Below are 19,155 nucleotides of genomic sequence, written 5' to 3' on the forward strand. Positions count from 1 at the left end.
TGACTGGTTTGTTACAAACCCACGCTGGCTCTGGTTAATTACTCCATTCTCATCCAAGTACTTGCATACATGATGTTTAATCATTTGAGCCTACGAATGACAGCCTGTTTACTGTGAATAAATGCGGGTGGCAGTAGCAATCCTCAGTCCGCTCTGCCTCCCTGCCCTGAGTGATGATCACTCCTGAGTGAAAGCATAGGAGACCTATGCTATCAAGATCAGTGGCGTTCTCAACGGTGAGGCTTTCCCCAAGTGGTAGGTTGGGATTAGCACAGGCACAGCTGCAGCTGACCACTATGTAGGATGGATGGATGAATAGATCATTTAACCAATGTTTAACTAGTCAGTATGTACTATGTGCTATGATTCTGCAGCAATTGTGATAGGCCTCCTGCACACAGGCGGATTTGCATTGCAAAATCCAGAGCGGGACTCGGTTTCCGCATTCTGCAGCAAATCCAGCCCATAGAATGCTATGACAATCCCTGATTTCCTGCCCACGAGCGGAAATCGATTGCGATTATCTGCTCACGGGTGAGACATTGCAGCATGCTGCGATTTCGCGCAGGCTGCGCATGTCCGGCTTCCATTGAAGTTAATGGAAGCTATCTGTCCCGTGGCCATTCTGCAATCATTATTGCAAAATGGTCGCGGGAGCCGCATCATCGCCATAGCGATGACTCGGCATCCTTGGTACTGCACATGTGCAGCAGAGGAGAAAAGACTGCAGAGAGGTAAGCTGGGGTCACCGGCCAGGCACCAGGTCGCACTCCGCTGTGGGAATTCCATGGGCCGCGTCCTTAAGGGGTTAAAGGGGTCTTCCAGGACATGAAAAAATGGTAAAGGGTTAAAATGAAGAGAAATTTAATTCTCATGTATGCCGCTGCAATCCTGGTGCCCGCTACACGGAACTTGTAAGAAGCAGCACACTGTCACGTGTACGATGAAGTGACCGTCCGCCATTTCTTCTGGCCTCCGTGTGGCGGGCACCGTGGCTGGAGTGGTGGACAGGGGCCGCCTGTTTAGGTTAATATCCAATTTTTAATGCTTTGTATTTTTTTTTTTTGACCTGCAAAACCCCTTTTGAAGAGGGACTTGGGTCAAAGGTAGGGACTGTCCCTCCAAAAGAAGGAGACTTGTGAGGTAAACCAGAACAATCCAGTAGGAGATGACACTTCTATAAGTTGTACTGCAGTAACGTCTGGTGACTCATGCAGGATATGGGCAGGCAGTATACAGTATATATCATGAGCAGGAATAATTCTGGTTATTTCCATCCCAGGCCTCTTGGCAGGGATCCTTGTTGACAGATGTTACCATGGAGATAAGCGGGCGCTCTGTCTCCAGAGCCTTCTGCGGGCGGTGGACCAATGAGAGGCGTCGCTGTGGGTCACGTGAAACACAGCTTTATATTATTGCGCCGGCCGTTGGATCGCTCAGTTCAGAGCAGAGCTCGGCTGGACTCGTGTGGGGCAGCGGAACACCATGTTTGGGAGCCTTCTCAGAGACTTCGAGGAAGATCCTTTCTTCTCGTGAGTGTCTTAGGAGATTACTTTCTGATGTGTAGGAGGGTCCTTATTGTCACCACTATTGTCACTGCTGCCCATTAGTAGCGCGGGCGCCGGCTGTTGTAACGGAAACGGTGTGGAGGGGGAACTACAAGCCTCAGCATGCGTAGTCTGTGTGTTGTAGAACTACAAGTCCCAGCATGCTCGGTCAGGAGCTCTACAATAAGGAGTCACTAAATGTTACTATATAACAAATGTCAGATTGTAGCAACTTGTATAGGGACATCCCAGTGTAGCGCTGCAGGCAGTGGTGCAGCGCCATCCGTGGGCGCTGCGGCGTTATAGCTTACACTTTATGTACAGAAGTGATGTCTTTACATTAAGCTCATTAATCCAATGCTCCGCCTTGAGCGCAGAACTTTGTTTAACTTTTTATTTTTCGGAAGCCGGTTTGTGATGAATATGCATATATTTAGGCAGATGATAATGTGATCACTGATAACCGCGGAACCTGTTGAAAAGAAACTTTTAGGAACTTAAGGTGATATTCTGGGCATTTAACCCCTTGCAGTATAGAGTATCAATAGTTGATTGCCAGGGGTCTGCCGCTTGGGAAGCTGATCTCAGCGGGTGCTGGGTGCCCATATTGGGGTCCGAGCCAGAAGTGAAATAGAAGGTATAGCTGCCATTGATTGGAATGGGAGCCTTACCTTCTATTGCACTTCCGACTCTGACCGCCATGTGGACCGGTTTGTCAACAGCCCACTACAGTTTATCTCCGCCTCCGTACTTGCTGATCTCTGGAGATTCCAAGTGGCGGACCCCTACCGATCAATTGATGATCCATCCTGAGGATAGGTCATCAGTACTGCAAGGGGTTAAATACCCAGAATATTGCAGCTCAATTCACTTGTAAACCCTTTATATGAGGCAGATTTATTTCCATTAATTGTGGTTTGCTGAAATTAATGCGCTGCAGTGGAAATAGTTGAGCAGCTTTGCACAGACTTGCATTCTCACTTCAGAGCTGGAATCTAATGGTGTTTTCTGCAGTGCGGGAGCCTGTTGCGTGATTTCTATTCTAGTCTATCTAGTCTTTACATCAGGGACTCTCCCAGAGGCGCTTGCAGAAACACAGCATTTTTCAACGCTGCATTTACTGCAGATTCCGCCCGGTTTAATCAATACTCCCCTAGCAGGTGAAGCCGCTGTCAGGACCTTGTGAAGCCGGTAGATTGCTGTGATTGGCTGAGTCAGCTAAATGACAGCCATCTGAGCCAATCAAAGCCAGAGCTGGATGCGTCGAATCGCAGCCAATCAATCAATGAATGAATGGCTGTGATTGGACGCATCCAGTGCTGGCTCTGATTGGATCAGACAGCTGTCTGAGCCAATCGGAGCGACCTCTCGCTGGATGCAGGGATTTTGAATCCCTGTCACTACGAAAGTTCCCCTGCTGGCTGACAAGTCCCGGGAGCGCCGCCGGGGACAGCGACATCACCTGTAAGGAGAGTATTGATTTTCTTTTTTTGACTCCTGCAGTGTAGCTAGGGCGTTTAGCGCTGCCAAAAGCCCGCTACCAGTTTGTGCACTGAAACCGCTGCCCATTCATTTCAACGGGCAACGCACGGCTTAAAACGGCCAAAAATAGAACATGCATCGCTGTCGAAGCGCAGCGTTGAAGAAGCTTGTGTGAGCAGCCCCATTGAAATGAAGGGGAGTGTTGTACAGCGTTTAGTGCAGCGCTACACGCTGTACAAAACCGCCTGTGTGAGAGTGGCTTTAGCTACAACTAGATACTTTTCCTCATCTCCGGGCTGTGGGGGCTGCGCTCCCCCTGACATCAGGGCTGTAATGATCTTCTGATGATCCTCAGTGACCCCCAGAAGCCGGGGGTCCAGGTGACCATTGCGCTGCTCAGGTGACAAGTGGATAGCCGTACGCAGTCTAGACGAGGTCCTGTGAACTGCAGTGATATCTTGTAGCAAGTTGTCAGTAAGCCTGGATTCACACTGGCAATTGGACAATGAAAAATTGACAATTTTCTGTGCAATTTTAATGGGGAAAAAAATTTTTGTGCACTTTTTTTTCTCTGCTCTGTACTACTCGCTCAAAAATAGAAGTAGGGATTTTTCAAACTCTTATCAGGCTGAGAGACAAATCGCTTTTGTGAATTAACCCATTCAGCTACATTATACGATTTTTATTTTTTTTTCCCTAAATACATGATTATTTGATCTAATTTCCAGCCCAACCAATATTGATTCTTTCCATTAACATAGCATCATGGGAAAGTTTCAGGATTGTACTAGTATAACTGTCCAGTTACCCCCAAACCATTGCAATCCGTTATGTTCCTAAGCCTTTAGCTTTCTCCGCTTGAATTACGTCCGCTGGTTCTAATGGCGGATGTTCTGCTTTTATACACATCAGAGTTGTCAGATCACTATTTACAAGGGTGAGCTTAGTAGAGTCGGACTGGGGTGCTGAGCGCCCACCAGTAAACCTCATTCTGAGGGTCCGCTCTACAGCTGCCAGCAAATATTAGCTGATTCCCTTTCACAACTTCCCCACTGCCTGCTGCATTCTCCATATACTTTAGCCAAAACGTGTGTAAATACAATCGCCTTTCTACTGAAGTATATGGAGTATGTAGCGTGCAGGAATTGGAAGACTACTTAATATGTGCAGATCCTGTGCATGGGGCTGAGGCCCACCCGGCTCAGGGCATACCTGTTACCCTGTGGGCTAGTCCAAGTCTGTAGACACCAGTTTGGCCTTCATGACTACTCTGCGCCTGGCCACAGCCAGAAGAGGACATATCATCAGTCTTTCAGTAAAACGTCCTCGTTGGCATTGGAACTTCAAGCAGTCCTATCTCAGCATACAAGTAGGATACTGACGAGCAGTTTTCAATTTTTAATGTGCACTAATAGCACTTTTATGTTCCTAATAAAGGGTTCCTTTACAACAAAAAATAAAAAAATCATAAAATATCTGAATATACAGCATAACCATATCCATTTATATATGGTAAAAGAGATGGATGGGCCAGTAAAGAGGCGGTACAATGTATTAATCCTGGGCCTGTATATAGCCTCACGTGAACAATGCCCTGGTTCAGTCGTCTCTAGTGTAAGATGAGAAGTGCTGTATACACGTGTGGTCTACAAGAAGCCTACCAGATGTTGTTGCTGTTGGGCTGACTGGTGTTCTTAGGACAACTGAGAAGCACTATTATCAGGATCGGAGCTGTGGGTATGCAGTTGGATCCAGAGGTATTTGGACATTGACACAATTTTCATAATTTAGCCTCTGTACATGATCACGATGGATTTCAAAGAAAGCCATCAACCACAATCTGGCTATTATAGGGTTGACCTTGTTCGGCAGTTCACATGATCAGAACTAGGAGCAAACTGTGTTCATATTCAATCATAGCATGAATGAAGTCCCACTGCTTAAATAGGAAGGCTTACAAGCTAGTTCGCAACCACTGTGGCAACAAAAACCAAAGACTTAAAGGGGTATTCTAGCCTTTTTTAAGTGATGACCTATCCAGGTTATCACTGGCTGATCCACCACTTGGAATCCCTGACGACCAGCTGGGGCCCTGACAACCTCATCGCTGACCACTGCTGGATGTGTCCTAGTAGCATCACTCTCATTGAAATCAATGGGAGCAATGTGCCGTTAGTAGTAATAATCTTTATTTGTATAGCGCCAACTTATTCTGCAGCGCTATTCCATTGGTACACTTCCTGCACCTCACAGTGGTCACGACTGGACTGGACATCCACTGGGACACTGCTGGCTAGGGCTGTGGAGTCGGTAAGCCAAACCTCCGATGCCTTAATCTTCCCAGACCCCAACTCTGACGCCCTCATGTATGACCAGTGCCGCCTTCCTGTGGTCTGTAGAAGAGAGGAGCATGTGTAGATATAGTGCAGTACAGATACATCTCCACTAAAAGCCTTGAAGAAGCAGCATAAGAATACTGAGCCTAATGGAGAAGAAGGGCAAGATCTGATTTTCTGTTGCTGTTACCACATCCAGGTTTTGATAAATAGTGGCTTAGATAAATAGAACATATATTAAAAGGGCATTTCAGGACTTTCCTAAATTCCTATGTAAGGAATGTGCAACCGAGAGTTGACAGCATCTGGCCCCGCTGCAGTGCCGGTGGGCTGGATAATCAACCGATCAGCAGACCGCCACCAATCAACTGATGATGACCTTTCCAGAGAATAGGTCATCACTTGAAAAAGGCTGGAATATGCCTTTTAACTATTAGATAGCCACAATGGACCATAGCACACTATCAAAGCAGTCTTGTAGGAACACACAATGTCTCGCCTGAGACCACTATGGCATGCACAGAAGACTAGGGACTTGGCACAACATCTGCAGTGATGCAGCAGGTCGGTGCCTGAAAGGTGAGCTGTGAGCAGCCTTGTGATTAGTGTATTACATAACAAAATATAAAGATTGATTCAATGCTTTGCTGTCAATGACTGCCTGAAGCCCAGAACACACGGACGTCATCATATGGGAGTTTCCCCTCCTGCAGGCTTTTTTACTGCTGCTTGTCTGTGGGTCTTTGTGCCTTGTCTGTGGGTCTTTGTGCCTTGTCTGTGGGTCTTTGTGCCTTGTCTGTGGGTCTTTGTGCCTTGTCTGTGGGTCTTTGTGCCTTGTCTGTGGGTCTTTGTGCCTTGTCTGTGGGTCTTTGTGCCTTGTCTGTGGGTCTTTCCAGCTTCAGTAAGCTGCTCAATCATGTTGAGGTCAGATGATGGCTTTGATGATCCTTTGCCTTAAGAAGTTCTCGGGTTACTTTTGTGATATATTTTGGTTCATTTATCCTTCTATATCATGAAATCACCGTCCTATTATTTTTGCAGCATTTGACTGAATCTGAGCAGTCTCGCCCTATACACTTCCCAATTCATCCTGCTACATCTCTCCACAGTCTCATCACCCATAAACACCAGTGACCCAGCCCCACCGCCATAATACATTGCCTCCACCACGTGTGACAGATGTGGCATTCTTTGGAGTATTCCTCTTGCTTGTAGACTTTCACAATGATCTGACGACCTCCTTGAGGTTCTTGGCTCGGCTCCATGTTGTAAAGGAGTTTTCTTTACCAAGGGAAATATTCTGCAGCCATCATTAGTCGTCTTCCAGACTCTGCGGTGTTTGTAAGCTCGCCAGCGCTTTCCTTCTCTTTGTACAAACTGTTGTTTTGGCCGCTCCTAAAGTTTCTGTTGTCATTCTGAAAGCTTCTGTTCAGCCTGATGGTCTCCTTCACTTGCATTGACACCTCATGGACCGCTACCAATCCTCAAATGCAAACACTTGGAATTGGCTAAGTGTGGGAATGAAGACGGGATGTTGTGCATGCAGAGCCCATGACAGGTTACATTACACATGGTAGGGTATATGCTAAATCTATACTATGGGGTGTAATGGGCTGCTGCAGCAACCTGCTTCCTTCTACAGTGTTTGGCAACAAATGTCTTATAGCCATGTGGAAGAGACCCATACACTTTATACACAGCACAATAAGGGGACATTTCTTGTATTTGGGTCGCACTGCTGTTTTAGATCTGAAGATAAATTTGCAAAGTACAAATAAATCCAAAATTTGTTTTTCAGTGCTATTGAAGGCGTCTTGAGACTTCTGTCTGACCCCTCTCCTCCCGCTGGCCACTACACTTAGGCTTCAATAGGTGGATAGGGTTCTTCAGAAACGCCCCTGTGCTACACGGTTTCTGCAACTCCCATAGAAGTTAATAAGAATTATGTAAATGGCGCAGCACAGAGAACTAAATACAGTTTCCATAACTTCCAAACTATAAAAGCAGCATTTACACAACTCCCATGCGCTTCTATGAGAGTTATGGAAGTATTCTAGCACAGGGAGCTCCACTGTTTCCATGAAAACCCAGCCACTTCTTGGAGCTTAGATGCGGCAGTCAGAATAAGCAAGGCTGCAGTACCATGGTGGGAATAATATACGCTCATTTTTATGACTTATGCCCATATACAACACATAGCTTGTTGGTTTTTCAATGTTTTTAAAAATATGTGCCTTTTTTTTCTTTTTTTAATAGGATGGCCCATGCATGTGTATTCTACATGCTGACATATGTTTTACGTACTGTGCCATGCATATATATCACATTAAACAAGCCATGGGAAAATATTCTCTTAGTGTGACATGTATATGCAAATCGTAAGCTTGTACGCTTTCAATATATACTTTTTTTATGACATTTGTGGCATATTTTTACCAATTTATACATTTCACATACAAAAAACCTAGTTAAAAGTGGTGTCTAAGGGCTTACGGTGGTTTCACATCTGCGTCAGAACTTCCCGCTGGAGTTTCCTTAGCAGATCCGGAAGAAAAAGCGTATACAGCGCTTTTTCTTCCATCCAAAAACCAGTCCGCTCAGCAGAAAGCACGCGGACTCCATTATAGTCAATGGGGTCCATCCAGCACTGTTCAATTCTGTCTAGCGCAGAAAAGCGGAACTCTGTGTACAGGTGGGTAACCACCCAAAGGGAGGATGGGTCATAACCCCTTTAACTTGGCATTATGTGTGGCAAGACGCGTGAGATCATGAAGAGTGATTGTCCTGTAAAGGTATAGGCTCCTTCATAAATCTACGAGGCGGATTCCCTGTAGGCTGCTACTTTGGGGTGCTGGATGAGGACCAGTTCTTACTGGCCATGAACATTATGTTATTATTGTGCCTTCTAAATGATGGATACCTGATCTGGTAACTTTTACCCAGAGGATGACACTGGTGTAGAAAGGAGTAAATATACCGAAGCCTGGCGAGGGGTCACGGTGGCCTCAGAGTAACCTTAGAAGTAAGTGAAAGGAGATGTGTTCTAAGTATAAAGTGGATTAAGCGTGTTGATAGAAGAGTTTAAACGGTGTACTACACACATTTTGGACTCGCATGCAATATCCTCTGTTCCATAAATCCATGTAAAGCCCCCTTCTAATCTGATAACATTTGCAAGGAGAACACAGTACAGTACCTAGAAATCTAGTTCTGCCTCGTGGCACGGGACCATACCTGTACTGGGTGCGGGAGTACTATGTTGGGGGTGATTTAGATTTATTGTTACATTATACTATTGAGATGCTAATGATGTGAAAGCAAAATGTTGTATTGTCCCATTTGATATGAACTACATTAGGTATTATGTAATATAGTGGTGTGCGTTTATTGTTGTTTTATACACTGGCCACTTTATTAGAGATACCTGCCTTTTCATTGTTGGAGTTTCCCTGTATGGAAATTAGACACAGAATGCTTGTGTAAACATAAAACGGTGAACAAGTTTTCCATGGATCAGTTTCAGTGTGAATCCACATTAGAATTGAGTGATCCGAGCAACTTGAATGAGGCCTATGGTACTATGTTAGTGCTAGACTAGCCAGGGCCAGGATTTCAAAAAGTGCGACCCTTGTGAAGTTTTCTAAAAAATCACAGAAAGCGGCCATGTACTTACACTGGGTATTAGTGTATCTTGACTCCACCGGAAGCTAGGGGTTTGACAGGGAGAATGCCCCTCTCACACCCCTAGCTCCCAATAGGGTGAAGACCCGAAGGTCCTAGCAGCAGTGTGCATTGATCACTGGCTGCCATGCTGCCTTAGGCTGTTGGTTGCTTCAATGTTACCAGTGTAAGCTGGCAGCAAGAAGACCAATAACCGTCAGCCTAAGGCAGCACGGCAGCCACTCATGAATGCAGACGCTGCAGCGATCAGTGTGAGCAGAGCGCCCGTCCCTGGCTCCCTGGTGTCCGCTGCCTCAGTGCTCAGTTGCGGCAGGCGGCGCAGGCCCTCTGCTTCCTGATGGCTGTTCCCACACCGACATGTTACCGCTGGCCGCGCATCTGGTCCGCCGGCGGAACGTCCCAGGAAGGCGCCGCAGGCTCTCTGATCCACCCTCTCACTGCTAGTAACATTGCCGCAGCCTCTGTGTTCCCTGCCGTCCGCTCCCCCGTTCACCGGTGCCAAAGATGTGCTGCTCCACCACCGGGAGAGCCAGTCAGCCGACCGCCGCCTCCTCTCTGCTACATCCCGGCTGAATGGTTAGTGTCCTTCTAGGACCTAGAGGACAAGCAGATGTGCACCCAATCATGTAACCCCTAACATACAGAGAGCCAGTATGCTTAACTCTCTGCATGTACGGGGTTACATGGTATATATGCCTGGCCTCTTGTATCAGCATATCAGTGAGTATATGGCCGCTTTCTGTGATTTTTGGTGAAGTTTTTCTCATGCAACGGTGTAGAGAATAAGCAGAGAATGGTGGGATCAAGGAAAAACATGCAAAAGGGGATCCTGCAGGCATAAACAGCTCGTAGCCAAAAGGGTCAGATGAGGATGTCAAAAGTCATTCTCATAAACAGGCTTTACACAGTCAAGCAAATTGCAGCCGAATGCAAAACTCGCGGTTCCTAAGCCCTCCCGGGCTATAACAGCAGATGACTAGTGGAAGTACCATTGCTTTCTAAGAGGAACAGAGATGTAAGTGGGTAACCGAGTGCAAACACATGATCACTGGGCAATGGAAGAACATCACCCGGTCAGAGGAATCCTGACTTGTGTTGCACCATGTTGATGGGAGGGTCAGAATTTGGATCCTTGTGGATGGACATTGGGACAGTAGGGAGATTTGCTGCAGCTCTCAAAGCCAAAAGAGGCCCAATGCACTACTAGAAGGGGTCTATAACAACGTGGCCTTTTTAGTGTATTTATGGATTTACTTAGTATGCATGAAAAGAGTTGTATTTTGCATCAAGTTCAAATAGAAAACGAAGAGGACTAGTCCTGTCATCATGAGCATAAATAGTCCACAGGATGCATGCAGCACACAAACGGGTGTCTGCTGGCTGTGCCCCCCGCTTGTCTGAAGCTTTAGGGCTCCTTCACACAGGTGTTTGCGCATGTTTTTGCGAGCACGATACGCCAAGAATAGAACCCATTGATCTTAAGGGCTGCATCCACACTTCCTTGCTGCGAATTGCCGCAATTCTCCGCGGTCAGCCTATCAGATAGGCTCACAGCGGAGTTCCGTCTGCTGGCTCCTGCTCCCAGGCGGTGGCACGTGGACAGGCCCGTGGACAAGCAGCCTTAGACTGACTAAAAAGGAACTTGTCGCCTCAGAACGGCACAATACAATTAGTTCTGGTGCTGTCAGGGAGCCGAGTGATGTAATGGTTATACCCGCCTGCTCCTTGGTTCAGCTGTGTCCACCAGTAAAGATCGCAATAAATGGGGTGTGTGTGTTTTGTGAGAAGAAATTAAACTTGGTACCGTGTTAGAGCTTATTTACACGGGCATATATTGGCCAATTGCTCAGATGGAAGCGTGTATGGGCCAGTGTTATCACGGCGCCCGATATACACTTCCACCTGAGCAGTCACCACTCCCCCCCCCCCCCCGGCTTTCTGCCTCTTTTCTTCACTCCAGTGTTTGCAAAGGGAGGGGACGGGGCAGAGCTAAGCTCCTCTCTGTCCTGCCCACTCCCATTGCTGGCTCTGGACAATGGGCGGGGAGAGGGTGGGAGCTTAGCTCCGCCCATTCCACCCACTTCCATTGCAAACCGCTCAGAGGGGAGGAGAGAGGCAAAGAGCCAGGGAGGGGCTGCTTAGATGGAAGCTTATATTGGCCGGCTGTGAAAACGCCGGCCGATATACGCTCGTGTAAATAACACCATAACCAGTAGAGCAGAATGTGACTGTTCCCAGTAAGAGAATCTTGTAGATATGTCCATTGTTGTGTACCTGATCCTGTTGGGGGACTTTTTGTTGGGGAAGCAGGACAAAAACTTAGATCGAGGATGAGGTCTCATCACCACACGATTAAAGAGCGAAAGACAGAATTGCCTGTGGTGGAGCATTTTTCTAGTCACAGACACAACATAGAACATATGAAATTTATTATAGTAAAAGGCAATTTCAAATCCCATTGTTACAGAAGAATTTGGGAGTACAAATTTATAACAACCTTTGACACTGTCAAGACGGGAATGAACCTCGGAGGGGGCTTCTTGCATCACTGGAGAATATGAGGAATCTGGAGCAGAGATATCACACAGGCCTGGCGACTCCCTAACACCAATTCGGAGACCATAAAACTGTCACATCCCTCATCAGGACTGATTAATTATTTACTTCTCTACTCATCCTGTTCTGGTATTGGTTTAAGCACAAATTAATCACACCATGTCTGTGCCTTCTTTGTGTGTGTGTTTTGTGAGAGGTATGTACGGCCCTCCTGACTGACCTCCGCTCCCTCTACCATACAAGCCTATCACCAACTACATGATGACTACTGGTTCAGCCACCCTCTCTCCCATACACCATTAATGAGATGTAATTAGGTCAAGTACAGAGACGCTTGCACAATGGCTTTTTTTTATTTATTGCCAAATTATGAATTGCGCTGCAATAATGTAAATATGTAAAAATAAGTTGTTTGAACATGTGTTATGCTATGCTCATCATAAAAACTGCAAAGTACTGTAACTGAAAGCAGTGAAACCTGAATTAGGTTGGGGGAAGAGAAAGCTTATTCACCAATCGTGGTTGTGCAAGGCCGGCACAACACACAGCAAAGCTGGGTGGATAGACTTGTCCGGAGGGAACCGGCTGCCTGGACAGTGAAGAGAGCCAAGAATCTTCTGCGACTAGAAGCATAGCTGGCACATAAGTGGCTGCTGCAAAACTTTATTAACCTCTTAAGGACATTGACTATTTTGCACCTAAGGATACAACAATTATTTATTTTATTTTTTTTTGGGGGGGGGGGGAGTGGAGAGGGGAGATTTTCACTTTTTCAAAATCTCAAAAAAAAAATTTCCCCCATCGCTGCAGCCATGCAAGGGCTTGTTCATTGTGTGGCAAGCTGTAGTTTTCAGTAGTGCCATTTTGTGGTACACATAATGTATTGTATAACTTTTACTACATTGCTTTGCATGTGCAGGGTGAAAAAGCCAGCCAATTCAGAGGTGTTGTTTTTTTTTGTTTTTTTTTTAATGGTATTCACTGTGATGTGAATAACAGGATATCTCTTTCTGTCTTTTTTTTCTTTTTCTTCCAGGTCAATGCGATTACAGATTACCAAAATTATATATATATATATATATATATATATATATATATATATATATATATATATATATATATATATATATATATATATATATATATATATAATTTTTTTTTTTTTTTTTTTTTTTTTACTGTTTTTATTTACATTAATGTCCCTGTAAGGGGCTTGCTCCTGCGATTCTATGATTGCTGAGATAATACACTGCGGTACTGGGTGCGTTGTACAGCATTTAGCGCAACACTGAAAACGCAGCGCTAAACTCAGTACAAAAACGCCTGTGTGAGGGAGGCCTAACACTAATAAGTTAGGAGAGCTGACAAGGCCCCTTCAAGGGTTTTCCTGCATCCTTTAGTTTATTGTTACTGCCCTGTCCATAGTAGATGCTTCACTCTCTCGTTAGCCCTCCACAAATTGCCCTGTCTGCACCCGTTGGGGCATGAAGACGTATTGATGTATTGCTATAATGACTTAAACTCTCGTCAAGATGCATCACAGTAATAGGAGATTTCCAGACGGAACAATAAGGACCGCCTGTATTTCGGAGGCCACAACCTCCTGAAGGTGTAGCATTAGCAGAGACCTATTTCTAGAGATGCTGGTGTGACCTGCTGGTTGCCAGGAAGGATACCTACAAGCCATTCTACTTTGGGCAAGCGTATCTAATGCAGGGCTGGGTTAATGAACTTAATATATACTCTGGATGAAGCAAAGCTCAGCTACACCTATGGAGAAGTACCCAAAGATACATTGCAGTTATTTTGCTACTAATTAGGAAGCATTTGGAATGTCCTTCACCTGTTAAGTTTTACACAGCCCCCTTTTCTTTCTTTGGGGGGACGCTGGTCAGCTGACTGTAGTAGTTGCTTTTCCCATGAGAGTAATGGAGGCCTGAGCACTGGAACGTATTCTCCTTCTGCTCCGACTGTTTCATGACATCAGCTGGATGACTGATCCTTAAAATCGATTTTCTGTCATGTGTGTGTCGGAATCTCATTATTCCGTCAGTGGGATGTTGGAAAATTGGCCGGCGCTGTGCGAAGCTCCTGCCAGGCATGTTTATATGAAAGAATGACGCAGTATATGACCGGTCTTATGGAATGACTCTTTGATACATTGTGTTTGTAGTTAATCACTTGGCCACACCGTCCTGCTCGTCTTGTAACGTCTTCTGTCAGGCTTTGATGTAACATTTATGGTTTTTATTTGTTTGTTTTTTATTTAAATGAAGACTTTGTTAGACAACTTTGTAGAATATCACACTGTGAGCGGAGCACAGAGGGGGCGATGAGGTTTCTTATGGCAAGGCGTCTGCTTGTTCCCTTTCATTTGGAATTCCCTCAGTACTTCTGATATTGCTGCTTGCAGGCTACATAAGGTTAAGCACCCAGCTTGTTTGATCTTCCTTTGCAGTCCATCGATTTTTGTCTCTGTTTCAGAGAAATCTTAGTAAAGCGTAAGTAAAGTTTCATTAAATTCCCAGTTACATATTTTTTTGCCTTGCTTCTTGGTAAGCAGAAAATAAATTTCCTGCGGACACTTTGCATTCTCACATGCACCCTCGTGTCTGAGGGTGGATTCAGATGACCGTATATCGGCTCGGTTTTCACGCCCAGCCGATATACGGTGTCCTCATCTGCAGGGGGGGGGGGGGGGATGGAAAAGCCAGGAGCAGGAACTGAGCTCCCACCCCACCCCTCTCTGCCTCCTCTCCGCCCCCCTGCACTATTTGCAATGAAAGGAGTCGGGGTGAATTAGCCCTGCCCCTGTCCCGCCTCTCCTCATTGAAAATAGTGCAGAGGGGCGGAGAGGAGGCAGAGAGGGGGCGGGAGCTCAGAGCACTGCTCCCGGCTCTTCCAGCCTCCTCCCCCTGCAGAGAGAGACGCTGTATATCGGCTGGGCATGAAAACCTAGCCGATATACGTTCGTCTGAATCTACCCTTACTCACCTGAACCATGTTAGTCAACCAGATGCAGCCAAAAAAATATCTTGGCTACTATGTAAGCTTAGAAGCCAAAGACTGCAAGTAATTAGTGTTAAGTGAGCTTTTTAATAATTCAGTTCAGGTAGTTTGCTAAACTTTTTGTTCAGTCCGAATTAGCTTGAACCAAACTGGAGCTTCACTAACGGCACTAAAATCAGTGTAAACTTAGAAACCAACATTAGGGCTCATGCCCACGGCTGTGACGGCCTCGGAATATTGCTAAAAGTTTAACTTGAGACGGGGTTAGACTGTTCCGCTTTACTCAGCACTACGTGAAATTATTGAGAAACTTGCCATTTATGAAATTAGCTTTTATTTTCTGGCAAGTGCTGCAAAACCAGAGGTGTTGTATAAGGAGGTGAGCCCCCGAAGCGATGAACATCACCATCCGTGCCAGAAGGCAGTATAGCGGTAGAAAAGGTTAGGATCACTTCAGAGCATTTTCAGTCGTGTGTCTCCTGCGTGTGCTGCCGTATGACCCCATTACAGGGAGCGACAGTCTGGCTCTCCTCACCCCTGCATGGCTCAAGTGAATAATAGGGTGTAGCCAGCTGCAAACCATCAGCCAGCTGCCAGTGAGTTACCGCTGTCTTCACAGTGCCCTACTGGAGGATGTGTGTAGTTGCAGGCCTTCTGTCCACGAGCATATCGGTAAAAGGCACTTTTCGTTCCCAATTTCCCCACTGTGTTTCATAGTGAGTTTGGGTATAAAATCGCCGCCCATACGGCGTGTATTGTTTATGGACAGTGTTTGCATACATTGCCTATACAGGGCTCGCACTGCGGTACGCACAGAATTGGAGCATGCTGCGATCTATGTCTCCTGTACACGCAGTGTTTACACACTAATGTGAATAGATCACTCAAAGTCCATTTATTTTCATTGTCTCAATTCGCCGCATGTTACGCGGCCGTGCATTGCATGCGTAATATGCGGTGAAAACCATGCCCGTGGACATGAGCTGTTAAGGGCTGGAGGGGGTCCTGTCCTGGAAGATCAGGTAAGGATGGGATTAGGACAGCAGAGTGTGGGGCACTAAATCAATAGACATCAGCTCTGCTCAAAAACAAATAGTTTAAATGAATGTGATATTCAGTGTAAATGGGGCCAACGATTAACGATAATTTGTTTACTTATCGTTCATCATTCACTTCATGCAATCGTAAAAATCACCATTGGCTCCTTTTGCTAATTATTTTGTTTACCCAAATCGTTCAGTCGTTCTCATTCACTTAAACAGTAAGTTGAACTCTCCTGTAAGGTCTCATGTCCACTAGAAAAATACAATCCGCGCAGAATCTACCGCGGCGGAATCCACGTGGATTTGCTTTAAATGGTATTTTTTTGCATGCAGATATCCGCACACATTGCTATCAATGTGATAGCAATGTTGCTGATCCGCGCGGAATCCGCGGCAAAATGGAGCATGCCGCGTTTTTCTCCTGCGCGTGAAAAAGGCAATTCTTTTAAAATGCCATCCGCAGGTGCAAAAATCAATTTAATGGCCTGTGGATGGCCAATGATTCCCTATGGGCAAAATCCGCTGCGGAATCCGCAATTCCATTTAGCTAGTGGACATAAGGCCTTAGTGTTGTGTTTTTTTTTGCTTTTTTTATTAAATCTTTGTGTCTAAACTGTGTCTGTTCAAGCGAACTGACATCATTTGAAAAACTACAAGGCTGCGTTCACACAGGGCGGATTTGCTGCGGAAATTCCATCCGGAATTTCGCAGCGGCAAATCCGCCTGCGGTGGCTAATCCCAGGATTAGCCAGCCATGTGGACGAGATTTGTCAAAAATCTCATCCACGCGAGATGGCCAATCCGTTGCGGCAAAGCCGGCGCTGTGGCGTGGATTCCCTGGCTGCAGCATGTCAATTCCTTTTTTTCTTCTCATCTTTAGGAGCGGCTTGGTTGCACGCTTTGCTGTCGCAGCCAGCGCTCCCTAACTCCTAACAATTATCATGCAAACCACTCAATCTTAACATGAAACTGTGTGGTAGTCCTACATTCAAATGTAAATGTGCGTATTAATATTCTTGTACTTAATTTATCATAATTGTCCAACAGTAAAACTGGCCTTGTTGCCCATAGCAACCAATCGCACAGCAAATGTCATTTCTCCAAAGCAGTTTAAAAAGTGAAAGCTCTTCTGTGATTGGTTGCCCCGGGACAAGGACAGCTTGTCAGTTATGATAAATGAGGCTTAGTATTATGTACGGAAGAAATGCATCACATTAGTCATTTGTGTACGAAGTGTACTTCATGGTAAAGTTAACCCGTAGGGCTTATTCCCACGGCCATATGCGTAAAACGCTGCGTGTATTGGGAATGATCTTTGATCAGTACTGAACTTTGATCTGGGCATTTAAAGAGTTGACAGCCACAATCAATGTGAGCACTGATTGCAGCTGCTGCAGGTGGGTGCTGGGCGTCAAAGACAGCCGACACCTGCATTGTATGGAGCGGAATTGCCCCCCCCCCCTCCCAATCCCAATGCATACAAACCCTGAAGCATTAAGGGGTTAAAGGGGTGTTCCCATCTCCTAAAGTAATGGCCTATCGCTAGTCTTTGGTGGCGTCTGACCTCTTTGATTCCCACTGATCTTGAGAATAAAATGGCCACGGCACTGCATTAATGTAGTTGTTGCTTTATTTTTGGGATTGTGGGGATCCAAGAGGTCCAACCCCACCAATCATGAGGGGATGGCATATCCTAGTGATACACTGTCACCTCACAGCATAGGAATACCCCTTTAAATTGCTTTAAGTGCCAGGATTTGTACCATTTTGGAGATTAGAGTTCTCTTAAAATAAATTGGATTTCACGTCTGGACATGTTTGTCACAGGTTCTTGGAACGATGAGTCTGCACCTACTAAAAATATATTTTGTCACAATTCTTTAATTATCACATGTCTGAGAAAAGCAACACGGTAATCTAATTTATAGCCGCCACATGTTTGTTCAGTATTTTCACCGTCTGTGATTTCCAGGGATATTTCTACCGCACGAGGCTTTCCTTGTTTTAAGGAAATACATTGACATATTTTTGGAATGAATGAAAAAGGTTATAGGGTATGCAGGGGCGTACACGTGTGGCTTTTGTTTTTTTTTTCAAGGGGGTGGGTTCAAGATTCTGATCTACTAAGTAGAAGCATGAGACCTATGTTTGCACCCAACCCCTCAAAAAATGCTATATTATTAGAAGCAGCATATCAAGAAGCAAGACAAAATTTAGAACATGGTGGGCTTAGATACAGTGGCTCGGCTCTAATATGCCTCTAACTAATGCAGTCACCACCCAATAGCCAGATAGCACCACACAATGATAGTGGTTACAGTGTACTTATCTTCAGTGATCACAGGTGACATCTCTAATTGGAGTTGTCCACTTGGGTTTCTCTTCTGGGCCCAGACCTTCATGAAGGCTTCTTTGCGCCAAAACTTGTCTTTGCACAATTTCCCCATCCTGCTGCTAACCCTGATGCCCCCAATATAGTAGTAGTACCCCCTTTTGTACACTGTAAAGCTCCCACACAGCAATGGCTCTCTCATAGTGCCCACCACAAGAAATAATACCTCCTTTGTGTCTCACAATTATAGTGCCGTCTTTGTGCTCCCACACAGTATTTTTTCTCCTTTGTGCCTCTCACAAGGTAAAAATGGCCACTTTGTGCTCCCTCTGTGCCCTATAATGCAGAAACGCCATAAAAGAAGAGGCTCTTGCACTCTTTGTGAGGATAAACAATAGGTATAAAGTGTGAAACAATGCTGTTCACTTACTTTGGAGGGGGGCCCTCTGCATGAAGTCCCCCTGTTATACTGGAGAAGAAGCTTTGAAATGACCGAACCCTAGGTCCAGGGAATATCTGAGCCCCAAAAAGTCCAAAGGGCGACCTCTAAATTTATAGGTCTGAAAAATTCCATCTGCGATCGCTGAATGGGGTTTGTAGAGATCACTCGTGCTATAGAAACCTCCACCCAGGAGCGAGTATTTCAGCTGCCCAGATTATTTCCACAAATCTCCCGTGTGTAAACCTAACCATACAGTTTTCTATTGTTGTTTCTAAGCAAGTCAAGGACCCCATGCTGGCTTCTCTTCAAAACTTCAAGATTGCAGTGACTTTTATCTTTCCCCCAAGTTTACTGTGTACAGACCCTATACTGTAGCACACAGTCCCTAGAGGACTATAACTTCTTGTGTGCTGCTATATGATGTCGCTGATACCCCAATAATATGGCATCCTGTAGCTGATGCTGCAGATGTTGTGGGTTTTTGTTTGTACAGCGGCACATAGGTGCGCAATGGAGAATACGTGCACTGTATCAGGTCTGCTCTACAAAACGCACCACTGCTTTGACAAATGCCACACATTGTAATTGCTAGTTGTGGTTTGTTTTTAAAGTTGCTGTTTCGTGAAAAGTTCCTAGATGTGTTTCTACCGAAAATCACACTGCAATGCCATCAGAGAAAGAAGTGATTTCTTTAAACTTATGGTTTAGTTTGCTGTAACACGTCTAT

The 19,155-nt window shown here is 45.5% G+C and overlaps 1 protein-coding gene across 2 annotated transcripts in view; it reads left to right on the forward strand.

Annotated features, from left to right (window-relative positions):
• The first annotated feature begins 1,432 nt into the window (after window positions 1-1,432).
• MLF1 (myeloid leukemia factor 1) overlaps window positions 1,433-19,155 on the forward strand; it is a 45,548-nt gene continuing 27,825 nt past the window's right edge. For both annotated transcript variants that reach the window (XM_066600369.1, XM_066600376.1), the window contains exon 1: window positions 1,433-1,532. In XM_066600369.1, the coding sequence (XP_066456466.1) occupies window positions 1,486-1,532 (47 nt within the window). In that variant the 5' untranslated portion in view covers window positions 1,433-1,485. The remainder of the gene's footprint in view (window positions 1,533-19,155) is intronic.

Source organism: Eleutherodactylus coqui, chromosome 1 (assembly GCF_035609145.1).
Source record: "Eleutherodactylus coqui strain aEleCoq1 chromosome 1, aEleCoq1.hap1, whole genome shotgun sequence".
NCBI classification, from domain to species: Eukaryota; Metazoa; Chordata; class Amphibia; order Anura; family Eleutherodactylidae; genus Eleutherodactylus; species Eleutherodactylus coqui.